General features: G+C 36.6%; 1 protein-coding gene across 2 annotated transcripts in view; it reads right to left on the reverse strand.

The window, feature by feature from the left end:
* Window positions 1-599: 599 nt before the first annotated feature.
* The window catches only part of ptpn18 (protein tyrosine phosphatase non-receptor type 18), a 17181-nt gene continuing 4144 nt past the window's right edge, over window positions 600-13636 (reverse strand). For both annotated transcript variants that reach the window (XM_079898143.1, XM_079898144.1), the window contains exons 3-17: window positions 12926-13002; window positions 12611-12706; window positions 12468-12506; window positions 12309-12377; window positions 12027-12089; window positions 11520-11662; window positions 11058-11124; window positions 10563-10640; window positions 9363-9440; window positions 7873-7955; window positions 6283-6599; window positions 4904-4935; window positions 4402-4435; window positions 3127-3216; window positions 600-1785 (exon numbers count right to left, since the gene is read on the reverse strand). In XM_079898143.1, coding sequence (XP_079754269.1) covers window positions 1712-1785; window positions 3127-3216; window positions 4402-4435; window positions 4904-4935; window positions 6283-6599; window positions 7873-7955; window positions 9363-9440; window positions 10563-10640; window positions 11058-11124; window positions 11520-11662; window positions 12027-12089; window positions 12309-12377; window positions 12468-12506; window positions 12611-12706; window positions 12926-13002 — 1340 coding nt within the window. In that variant the 3' untranslated portion in view covers window positions 600-1711. The remainder of the gene's footprint in view (window positions 1786-3126; window positions 3217-4401; window positions 4436-4903; window positions 4936-6282; window positions 6600-7872; window positions 7956-9362; window positions 9441-10562; window positions 10641-11057; window positions 11125-11519; window positions 11663-12026; window positions 12090-12308; window positions 12378-12467; window positions 12507-12610; window positions 12707-12925; window positions 13003-13636) is intronic.

Here is a 13636-nt window from a genome sequence, read left to right on the forward strand (position 1 = left end):
GGAACGCTGCCAATAGGCCGAGCATCTGGGAAAACGTGCTCTCTGCTTTAAGCACAACTTAAGATTCCATTGATTTTCATGACGGAAATAAAATCGCACTGGAGTTTAGAGGGCAAGTTTTATGGTTCTATCTCCGGAATGAGTGCTAAGATTGGACAGATAGTCCGCACAGGATTTAGAACTGAATTTAAAACTCTTATACACAGCACACCATGTCATGCATTAAGATGTTCTTATGGTAAACTATCAAAAGGGTAGATTCATAGATAAGATGTGGCATCAATAATTATGCACATGTTGTATTGTATGTAAATGACTTTATTTTTATGACCCGAGAGATCTGTCTTTCTGGGGAGTGCCATGAAGAGAAACTACACCTCAACGCTGCCCTCTACTGACAAACGCATCATATCGCATCATACCCTGTTGACTTGTCAGGGATGTCAAACTCAGTTCCTGGAGGGTCACAGCCCTGTAGAGTTTAGCGTCGACATTAATTAAACACACCTGATCCAGCTAGTCAAGTCCTTCAGGCTTATTTGAAAACCACAGGTATGAGCAAATTCCAATCGGAAGCGAGCATCCCTATGCCCTACTCACTTTGAAGGGTACTGTAGATCCCTTGAAGTGGGGGGTTTGGAGAGAGCAGGGTGCTTGTGTGTCATAATGAAACCGTCTAGAACGCACTTGGAAAAGGGAGCAATGAAAGACCAAGTCATTTCCTCATTAGCTTCACATGGAATGTTACCACAACAAAGGAATATCTTATTATTGCTGTTAATGATACAAAAAATATGCTTTATGTGTGTGTGTGTTCCCAATCTGCTCTTATATTTATAAGTTAAGCATTAAACACATTTCTTACGTATGAAACTTTTTTAAACTTAATATGAAATGCATGACGAAAATGTGCGTAATATATCACAAAACAAAACGACTTGAATTATTCTGTTTATACATTAACTCCAACTCTCTCCACATTTCTAGATTTAAAATCAAAGGTGAGGACTTGTCACATGACCATAAACAATTGAAGTACTTCCTTGAAGTGGCCATCGCATGTTCCCTCCGCTAACGGATTTGTGGAAGGGCCCTTCGTGAAGGGATTGATTTGTTTGGAACGCCCCCACAATTGGTGTCCCGTTACCGAAGTGCCCTTGAAGGGTGCAAAAACGCAGTTTGGAATTGGAACTAAACTCTGTAGGACTGTGGTTTGACACCCCTGCTAAAGGTCATATCAAATGATTTCCTTGATTTCTTGAGATAAAAAGGTGTGATGTACTATGAAAACATATCGAAAACCATCCAATAAGAACATTTACTGAAACTAAACAGCATCCTAAATGTCAGAATATATTACCATACCACATACAGATTACCACCAACATTTACCATTATGGCACATACAAATGTGAATAACGTAAGTGGACTAAAACGTAAAAAAAAACAAAAAATGAAAATACCCGCTTTTACTGTACATCACACACGAGTTCTAAAATCAGAACTAAAATGTTCAATTTCTTAAAGTTGCCACACAAATACATGAATAAACTAAACTACATAATCATAAATTGCTACAATAATTAAAACCATAATACAAACAAAACTAGAAGCGAAACGTCTGAAGGAAATAAATAGTTGCTCTATTACCCAGTGTAAAAACAGCCTAGCATCAGGTTCACTTTTTTAAAACCTAAAACCTGTTGCGGTTTCATCTTTCTGCACGACTCCATTCGGCCGGTGGATCTCGTGGGCCTTTGGGTTTCTTTATGCGACAGTTGAAACCTGAAGCGCAAGACAAACAAAGACAAAGTTTAAAATCACCATGTGCCCTGAGAAACACAAGATAACAGAGCACAGGTCAATATGAAGTAATATTTTAAATGGATCTTGGTTCAGGATCAAATCTAGGTCAGTGGATTCTGAAGAACACAACATCATCGAAAGGGCTTGCCGAGCCTTCGGCTAATTTTGAAGATTAGCCAAATGGGAAAACCTACTAGATACGTATTCTCGGTTAGCGCCACCTATCGTGCAGCCGTGAATCAGCTAAAGGCATTCAATCGTTTTGCATTCAGTGTGAAAGCTCCATTCGTCTGCAATTCCAATTGCAACAACGGAACAAAGATTTTTAAAGAATCCAATTTTCTTTGAAAGTGTCATTTTTGCTCCACAGAAGAAAACCTCGGCCATCGACCTATTTTTATTAAAATTTTGTGATACAAAAATGCTGGATGGAAACATATGCGCTCAATAGAGTCGAATTTTTTTTTTTATCCGATAAGAAGACATGCGCATAAAACTACAATGGAAACTCATTTACTGAAGGAATCCCTCAATGCGCAACAAAAAACTTGCATGACTTTTCCTCAAGAGGATGTCATTGGATAACTGGACCAACCAGCGGTTTCATTGCACAGCATCTCAAATGCAAGTCATTTATGATGTAGGACAAAAGAGCCACAGTTGCCTCCCTGATTGCAAACTTCTATTTTAATTACAGATATTTTGCCACTTTTGTGTGTGTGTGTGTGTTTTGGTTGGTTGGTCTTGGTCTCTTCTGAGCTCCTCTGGCTGGGTAATCCCATTCAGCACATGCTAGTGTGAACAAGTTTGTTCTCTTGAACACAGTGGATAGAAATGGTGCTTTATTCGCAAATGTTTTAATGCGATATTCCAATTTTGCACAAAAGTTACATTTGCACCTTTGGATGGAAACATATTGTTGAGTGAACAATTGAACAATAGCTTTTATTAACAAATATAGGGGTTTGTTTAAACATCTAACCCTAAATTCAAGCAACAGCAAAAGTAATGTTGGCATTTCCCAGATATGAACACGGTTGCTTAAGGCCTGGAGACCACCCCATGATGTCACTTTTTTGTGGTTGTAAGTGTGTGTGTGGTCTGGAAAGCTGTGCACTGCCCACAATCTATCAGATTACCTATTGTAAAACAGCAATTTATTTATTTTTATTTACTAAACGACAAGTTAGCAATTTACATGAGTACAATAAGATTGTTTTTGAAAATTGAGAAACTAGAAACTAGCAGATTTGTCCAAACCTAAATATTTATCTTCTTATGTTCAGAATGAAGATTTAGTGTGCATATGGTGTAACTCACCAAGGCCGCCAGGAGCAAATGGGCTGTTAGTGTCCTTGACAACGCTAGACACATATTCATAATCATCATCTGTAGAAGATTGGCTCTCAGCTGAGAAAAACATGTTTAACAATGTTTAATAACTTAAAAACAAACCTCAGAGCATTAGATTGAAACCAACCCTGATCTAACACTTCCTGTTTACTGCAAGATAGCGTCCATAAGGAGTCACAGGGGAACTGAAATGACACCTACATCACTAACAACTTTACTCTTTATAGTCTGTATTTGAAAGCATTCAAAAGTGGATTGAAGACATGAGGTCATTCAACTTCAAAATTCACCCTGAGGTGTGACCAACGCTGCATCCCAATTCGCCTACTGTTTTTGTGAAGAAAAAGTACACACTTTTATGCGTGTTTGTGTGTATCAGAAGATTAGGCAAGTTTTGAGACATAATACTACTTTAAAGGACAGCTGTCGCTTAGTTACACCCATCCTGTCACCGTTTAAACTGCCCTGTCAATCATCTTGTCACAGTTAAAAATCCTCCACATTCAATTTAATTTAATGTCCTACTTTTTTAGAGAGAAATATAGTAACTAGCACGTTGATCTGCCAGTCGTGGGTCTTTCATGCGGAGACTCATCTATTTGCAATTTGCATAATGATGCATTTAAAAGATAATGACCAAACATGTCTGTACAAAAGTTCACAATGCTGTTGCAGATGAAATATAATGTGGATAACACTGAATAAATATATTTTTGTCAGGTTAGATACTGATAACTCATCACTCAAACCCCTGTATCTAAACCTCTCTACTTTCCCTACTACCGTCGGACTCGCACATACGTCTTGTTTTTTTTTTTGCACACTTTTTATTCGTGTTTGTAGTTCTAATCATTATATAATCATTCTAACTCATTTCTCATTTCAACATACAGTACTATAATTTGGGATTCACTAATTTTAATTTCGAATACTATATATTCAAATAGGATAGTATGTGAATTGGGACGCAGCACAATACTTTTTTTTTAAGTACAAAAAGTCCTTGTAGACTCTCAGTTAATAGACCATAAATCATGTATCATAATTATAAAAAAAGGGATAAAATTAATCAACACCCCATTTAGCATACGCATTTTTTTGTTGTTGTTGTTGAATAAATTATTTGAAAATCTTTTAATTGTATAAATAATAAACAATACTGATAAATAATGTGTAAACGTCACTTCATTGTTTTCCAGACCAACTTAGCATAGCACATTAAACACGTAACAACGCACTTACTTGCACTTGGGGATCGTGAAAGAGGAACTTGTGGCTGAGAAACACAAATTTAATTTAATTAGATTTAATTATATTGGTTGCAGATTTCATCTTTGATTATCAGGGTTACAAAGACTGTGATCATCAATCAAATACACATTAGAATCATATTCAGTGGAAATATTCAATCTGACAGGTTATTTTTACTAAATGTACTGCCTGTAAGTGTCTGCTAAAGCTTGTTAACTTGTGAGTGTGATATCAGCTAGAAGCATCATATCACAGGAAGAGGCTGAATGTGTATCTAATGTGAAACTATGTGAAATGTAAAAATTTGACACATCTACAAGTGTGCACTGCAGAGAGGAAATACGGGCCAATAGCTGCATATAAATGAGTCATATAAGATTAATATGTACTTAGCACTTTCATTTGACATCTAATATGCTAACATGAAAACCAAACAAACCCATCTGCCAAGCATAAATGACTGCAGAATCGTAATACCAATCCGATCATTTACCTGTGCATCTCTATTCATGGACCTCAACTCCCCTGAGAAAAAAACAAAAGGTTTATTCAGAAATCATGAATAAAAGAATTGTCAAATTTATTTTTTTTATCTTGATAAAAAGTATATAACCAGACCACCCCCACTATTACTACTACAAAAACAAATAATTATTTTTCCTCTAAAACAATTTTAAAAAGGCGAAATATATATATTTTTTAGGCTTTATACCATCTACATATTAAAGCATACAGTAAGCCATTGGTAGGTTGATATGTAACTGGTATGTAAACACTGGTGCTGTACAAACATCTGACGTATTACCCTTTGGCTCTGCAAATGAAGAAAAAAAACTGACTATTTCTGTTTTGTGGCACAGAAATTACACGCTTCACCTGTTAGGACTCTGCCGATACTTTAAAAGTTCAATAATAGATGAAACAAAAAGGCATTTTAATTCCCTGAGAGATATGGAAATATGAGTTTTAAATAACTGAACTTTTAACAGATAAACACCAAATGAGAGGGATCTGAATACCCTGGTGATTACATGAAAGAGAAGAACTCAAATAGAACAGTCATGAGAGGACAGTGAAAGCTGCAAGCAGAAGTTTCCAAACTTTACTCTCCTAAAACAAACAAGTTCCCTCTGTCTGAAATGATCTTCCTTTTAATGTTCAGCTGAGTTTGCAGTTTTTTTTGTCTACTTTAATTCATTTTCAATTCAGCGAGATTCTCAGTATATAGGAAAATGTGTTTGGTCCATGCAAAACTTTAGTGTTGGGGATAGTTGCCAGGGCGTTGCTATGCAGTTTCTAGGGTGTTTTGTGTGGTTTTCCCTGAACACCATAGCAAGTGCAAAGCAACACCCTGAAAAAAAATGCACATCAACATCCTGGAAAGCACCCACAGCACTGTAGCAACTGCAGCAACGCCCTGGCAACTATCCACAGCACTCAAGTTTCGCACTGACCAATGTCTGTGTTGTTGGTCTAGTTAACTATTATACTAATAAATTTTTTTTTTTTAATTAATTGAAATAAAGGTGAAATAAAAATATATTAGATTAGATTAAAAACCTTAACAAATTGAGAAATGTTGCATTGGTTGCATATGTTTAATTTGTTAAAGTAAATTAGTAAATTACTAAAATTAAACAGAAATCAAAAATAAATGAAAGCTAAAAACTATATTTTTATTATAAATACTATAACAGCATATAAATAATACTAAAATAATACTGGTTCAGGGTCGTTGCTTCGTGGTTATTTATCGGCTACTGACATTTTTATTTGTTTCATTCGTCAGGTGAAAATTGAAAAAAGCCACCACTAATTATGGAATAAAAGACGAATTTAATAAAAATACGAGCCATTCAAATAGTCCCTTACCTGGCAATAGCTCATAACCCTCATGGTCCATTACTTTAGGTGACAGTCCTCCTCTCAGATTAGCTGACATTGATCTGTCATAAACCGGTGAGGTGGGAGAAGGCAGGAGTGATCCAGGTCTGTTTTTAGGTTTAACTGCACTGTAGACAGCGTTCTTATTGCTTTTCTCTGAATTAGCATTGTCATAGTAATGGACAGAGTTCGAATGGGGGGTAGAGCTGGGGGGCTGCAGTTTTGGCTTGTTGACGACCGCATAAGTGTCGTTCATCCTGATCTGAGGAAGAGGATGAGAAAGCCTGGGCTTGAGAGGAGGATTTCTGAAACCACAGACAGACAAGTGCACATTTAAAGTCGGCATGATATGAAAAGTAACAGAGACCAGCTAGTAGGAGCTGTGCGAGTAAACCTCACTCCCCTGGCCTCAAGAGGCACACTAGCGACTGATGCTAGAGGCTGCAGTCTTCAGCGTACTTGTTAGCGTGTCCGCCTCCCATACCAGAAACTGCTTCGAGCGATGCGAGTAGAACCAAAGGGGTTACACTGGTGCCATGACCCGGATGGGAGTGAGGATTAGGGGGATTGATTGTAATGGAGGCCAGGTAGTTAGAGCTGCGCTCAAGAGGCGCACTAGCAACTGATGCTAAAGGCTGCGGTCTCTAGAATCTTTGTTAGCGTGCCCGCCTCCCATCACATAAAGTACACTTATTAGGGGCATTCTGTGATCTGACTTGTTGGATGATAAAATAGGCAAGAAAAAAAATAGACATATCTACAGACAGAATATTAGAGACTTGCAGTTGAACTTCTTTGAAACAACCATTGCTAGCAACACAGCGGACAGTTTTGCGCAGACAAGCATCCACAAAAAAAGCAAGAATCTAGTCATAATATAAGCCTCACTATGGTGAAGAGATGAGGTCACTAGCATGTCAATTACATTGATAGTTTATAAGTCAATGGGTATTTGTGACAATGTAGATTGCATTAGATTATACAGTGACATAAGACTTGTACCTCACTCACATTTTGCTCTGGTTATCTTGAATACATTGGTGCATTGTGGGACCCCATATACAGCAACGTATAATGACCAACTGTCACATTTGCTTTCAATATATCTTAAGAAATATGTTATTGACACAAGGGGAATTGCAATAACAGAACACATCGACTTAAAAATGAATAAATGCTCCGTATAATCTAAGCATGCAGTCATGCAAAATATTCACATTTTCACAATATTCATTACAAAAGTCATATTCATCTGTATGCAAAGCAGAAGCGCCACCATGAATCCCACTGTGCGAAGAAATATATCCAGCGATGACTCAGGAGATTAACTCACATTAACTCTGATGAAGTTAAGTGTTTGACAAGAAAAGTGTGGTGTGCGAGACAAAACCGACAATAACAGCTTGCATCTTGGCTGAGTCCACCTGTGTGACGCACGGCGCCGTAGTTAGCAGAACTGCGCTGTTGTCAATCTCAAACTGGCCTCTGGCTGTGTGGCCACCACTGATTTTAATCAGACATCCGCAAACAGTCAAACGAGGTTAGAAATTTGGAAATGAGGGTCATTTGTGGTCTTACCGTGTTTTAGAAGGTACGTTGAGGCTGCCTAATTTCAATGAAGCCTTCGGTGAAACCGCATTGATGTACAGACAGGTCGAAGTCTTGTGTTTCCAATATAAAAAAAAAGAAAAAAGACAAACAAATAGTGAAATACGTACTCAGTGTGGGAGAGCAGCTACACAGAGCGTCTGTGTTCAACTGTTGAAGGATGCCTGAGCATTTGCATAGAGGAAGCACACAGCAAACGTGTTTCCTGCTAAACCGCCTTTTTAAAGCTCAGGGCTCAAGGTCTTGAGGAAGTAAAACAAGATGTGATGTAAACATGCGAGATGCAATGGCAGACAGATTTTATTTGAAACAACATGGTTGTAAATGTAACTTTTAATTTATTACTTAAAGCACACTTTAAGTACTTCGATACCACAGCAAAAACTACTAGCCTAACCAATACAGTTCAAACATGACTGGAGGCAAGTGAACAGTCAGTCAAAAATAAGATCAAATACACTAATTACAAGCATAGATAAATACAATATAACAAAGTTACAAATAAAGTAAGGTCTAACTGTAGTACAGACATGTAATAATTAGGCCTAAATGTTAAATAACACTATGGTATAATACACACTGTATAAATTAAATCTATATTAATCTTTGTTAAAACTGTGTTTTGTTGTTTGATTAAAGCGTTAGTTCACCCAAAAATTTCTGTCATTAATAACTGTCATGTCATTCCAAACCCGTACGACTTTAGTATTTAAAAGTGAACTTCAGCGCTATGGCAGAGGGGACGATTATCAATGAATAGCAACTTAAATTTTAGTGTGTTCTTCACTAAAAGCTGTCATATGAATTTAGATGGCTTTGAATATAGTGCTCAAGTCATATGGACTACTTTTATTGTATGAAAGATAGCATGACAGTATAAAAGAAATCATGCACATTTGGAACGACATGTGAGTGAATAAATGATGATAGAAATGGGGTTTTTTTGGGGTGAACTATCCCTTTAAATTGGATTTAGTTACACTACCGTTCAAACGTCTCTTCTGCTCACCAAAGCGGCATTTATTTTGTCAAACATACTTTATCAAGTCATATTTTGAAATATAATTACAACTTAAAATATGTTTTATATTTGAATATATTTTAAAATGTAATTTATTCCTGTGATGACACAGCTGAATTTTCAACATTATTACACCAGTCTTCAGTGTCACATGATCCTTCAGAAATCATTCTAATATGCTGATTTGCTGCTCACGAAGCATTTATTTTTATTATAAATGTTGATAATGACAATATGTTTGTATCTTGATATTTTTTTTAGGATTCTTTGATAAACAGAAAGTTCAAAAGTACAGCATTTATTTGAAATAGAAATCTTTTATTACATTAAAAATGTCTTTACTATCACTTTTGATCAATATAATGCATCCTTGCCAAAATAGAAATATTAATCTTTTTTCAATAAAAAAAAAAAATCTGAGCCGCAGTGTGCGTCTTACCTCTGTACTTTTTTTTTTCTCCTGCAAGACCTTCTGAAACATCTGAGCAACCGTATGAAAGACAAATCCATACTGCTCCTGAGGAGATTCACATAAACATGACAAAATGACATCAGGGATTCACATGGTGTTGTGGAATATGACAGACAGGGTTGAATGGGCCTATCCATGTGCTTGGATTAGATAAAAAAACATAGCTTATGAATCAAGGCTTTGATATTTTACTTTAATGGGCAGAAGGTTCAATTACAGTTGAAAAACTTAAAGGGATGGTTCGGAGAAAAATCAACCTAGGGTACTTAGCACCATGACCTCAAGCCAAACACCCCCCCAGAAGCCTTTTTTCCCGTAGTCGAACATTATTAAAGTTAGAGCTTATTTAAGATATCAGCCGAATGGCTTAGTGCAGGCGCTAATGGATCCAAGGTTGTATCTCGTAAATTACCCCACTAATAATGCCCAGAATTGTAGCAAACTTCTACAGTAGTACAAATAGGTTCTGTACTCATAAAACGAGGCATTCGAAAGTTTGTAAGTACATCAGGAGCTAACCGCTAACCCAGACGTCGAGGTCACTTCCATATTTGGGAAAAGCACGTAAAAGTCCTGGCAGAAAGCGATACATAAGGATGTGGTGTAATGACGCCCATTTCCAGGAATGCACTAATATTTTGTTGGTAGTACCAGTTTGCAACAATTATTAGTTAACACTAAGTTGTCAACACTTCGGAAAAAATAATAATTCATTGTTACACCACATCCTTATGAATCGCTTTCTGCCAGGACTTTTACATGCTTTTCACAAATAACAAGAAGTGACCTCGACGTCCGGGTTAGCGGTTAGCTCCTGATGTACTTACAGACCTTTGAATGCCTTGTTTTATGAGTACAGAACCTATTTGTTCTACTGTAGAAGTTTGGTACCATTCTGGGCATAATTAGTGGGGTAATTTACAGGATACATCATAGGATCCATTAGCGCCTGCACTAAGCCATTCGGCTGATATCTTAAATAAGCTCTAACTTTAATAATGTTCAACCAAGGGAAAAGAGGCTTCTGGGGGGGGTGTTTGGTTTGAGGTCATGGTGCAAAGGACCCTAGGTTGATTTTACTCTGAACCATCCCTTTAAGTTGTAGATGCTTTCTATTATCTGTGCCATGCAAAAAAAAAAAAAAAAAAGTATGTTATGTAATGTCACCTTGGTCTGCACAGCTGAAGGTCTCTGTCTTCTGAGCTCTAATACCAGGTCAAATATATTAAAATCCTCTTGTATTTTCTGAAAATAAAATAATGCATATGCATGTAATGTTTTTTTAGTCAGATCAAATCACATTAATAGTACTGATTTCTAGCATGTGTTCTTTCAATGGCATTTCTATCTATCTATCTATCTATCTATCTATCTATCTATCTATCTATCTATCTATCTATCTATCTATCTGTCTGTCTATCTATCTATCCATCTATCCATCCATCTATCAAATCCTCTTGTATTTTTATGTTGCTACAAACATTATTTATATATAAATAAATGTGTGTATATATATATATATATATATATATATATATATATATATATATATATATATACACACACACACACACACACACACACACACACACACACACACACAGTGTATGTTTCACCTTCATGCACTGTATATACATTTTGTATTGGTTATGATGTTAATACCTCTGTCAGTAGTAGATCATTGACATAGTCAACTGCACAAATGACCCCGGTTCTACCGCACCCGGCACTGTAAAGCAAGAGAAGCTGTCACATTTCCATATCATATGATATGATCCATTCTCCCCCGAGTCTCGGTTCAGAGGGTCACGGGGGGAATTATGGGCCATATTGTTGGACAGAGCCTCTCTCATGTATATAGAGAGAGGGTAATGAGTGAATCTGTGCTGAAGTCTGGAAGTTAACAGGCTTTTCCAGCGCCACATCAGGTGCTGAATATTTAACATGTCTCACTTCATTTAAATGGTGCCATTAAAATGCATGGAACCAGAGGAACACAGGCCGGCCCCTGCTGCACCCTAACAACACGGACGGACACGACCTGATGAATTTTCATGGGCAGATGGGTCATTTGTCAGAGGCACAGAAAAAAAACACAGAGACGGCTGTGTGTGTGATACAGACCTGCAGTGGATCACTACAGGGTCCGTCTGGTTGCTCTGTTTTTGGCGAGCCAACTCCATCATACCCAGAATGCCATCCGACATGTCTGGAATTCCATGGTCCGGCCAGGCAGTATATTGGAAATGAAACACTTTACGAGCTTCCTGTGTGGAAAAGATGGCGAGTTTTGACCTATGAACGGAATATGGTTTCTACACCAAATTACAATGTTTGAAATGAGCTAAAATGTGAAACATCACACACTGAGATGGTTGTAGCGGTTCCTTGTTTGGAACCGTTTCAGAGTAAACAGTGTTTTACAAGACACTCAAAATGAAGTACACTGCAATTTTGTGGTTTGACAGATTTTCTTTAAATAGAAACACCCTCAAAGGAACAGTTCACCATAACATCTCATCTATATATCTATATATATCTATATATATATATATATATATATTCTTAAACAATTCCATTATGTCAGGTCTATATCATATCTACTAATGACACACTGGAGACAACACTTACATCACAATATTTTACCACCAACGTCCGAACAACGACTTCCTCATTTGGTCGCAGCTCATCAAACTAAAGACATAAAAATTACAGTAATCAGGATAACTTCATCTAGTGGGGCATTGCAACTGCACTTGGCATCAAACTGCAGACAAACATCTGACAAAAATTTCATGAAGCATGGAGATAACATCAAAAGGAACTGTTGTGAGAGATCAATATCCTGTCTCTTAGACCAAACTGTTGCATTACACACATTGTTCATTGTTGAGAAGCACAGAAAACACTTACAGTTGAGACAGTAAAGGGACCAAAAGTGGATGTGTCTGTGGTTGATGCCCAGTAGACTTCACATTTTTTCTAAACAACAGAGGTTGTTAAAACAGTAAATGGCAAGAAAATGACAGGCGTATGACACAGACAGAACAACAAAGTAAATATTAAGATTACCTTTCCCATCTCAATCTCGCGACAAGCCATAATTATGACCTAACAAAAAAAGAACAGACCAGACTTTAAAAAGTGGTAATAGCTCAAAAGCAATAAAATTATGCATTGAAGCTATAATGCATAATTACAGAAAAAAAAATTACCTTTACATTGTGTTGCCAAATCATACGCCAGAAATCAACCACAGTGCTGCTCACAGGGCCTTGGGTGGCAATATACAGCTTGTTCTTAACAGCTCCCTAGTGGCGAACAAAATAGAAAATGATAATAATACAACAAAAAGAATTTCTATCTATCAATGCTTCAAAAACTATCTGGACAAAACTACCTCTCCACTAATGTGTCTTACACATACTGTACAAAATGAAATACAACGTTCTTAAAAAGCTTTTTTTCTAATCACAAAAAAGTACATAATGCTCCAAATAAGAAGTGTTGAAGTTAAAACACTGCAGTACCTTGATGAAGCTGGCATTAATATAATCAGAGTCATATTCAGATGTGGTTGGAGTTAGACAGACTCTGGTCTGATCATCTGGAATACAAAAAAAATACAAAATAATAACAAGGATTTGCATATTTTTCCTCTCATCAGTGTAACTCATAATAATTTATCAGGAAACACACTGTGGAGATTCAGTTATGAAATATTATGACATGCTTTTGGCATTGCAATGCTAAAAAAAAAAAAAACAGTACTGTAAGTTAACTATAGGAGGCATGTTTTGACAGATGTGACAGATAATCATGTAAAATAACTTTGGTGCATTATTCTGTGTCACACTGAGAGGAACTGTGAGTCATATATTTCAGAGCTGATGAGATCTGAGCTCACTGTCAGAAGTAAAAATCCTGATAGGATATTAAAGCATGTAATATACGAACACACAAAAAGTGTTAGTCTTAGCATCAGTTAATGGGTTGTAAATAATAAAAAACACTTCATTTATGCCATTGTTTTTCTATGAGTCTTGAGTTATATTGTAGCTGTAAAATGTATTATTAGTTATTATATAAACAATACACTATTGCAAACTGTTTAAAATATATATATAAATATTTATTTTTGACACACACACACACAAAAAGCTACTTAAAATAAATGTAATTTAGTTTGTGGAGGGACCAGTGAAAATATTAGTCTGACTGGGCCAGCACAAAATTGTTTA

Source organism: Squalius cephalus (genome assembly GCF_949319135.1).
Source record: "Squalius cephalus genome assembly, chromosome: 16".
NCBI classification, from domain to species: Eukaryota; Metazoa; Chordata; class Actinopteri; order Cypriniformes; family Leuciscidae; genus Squalius; species Squalius cephalus.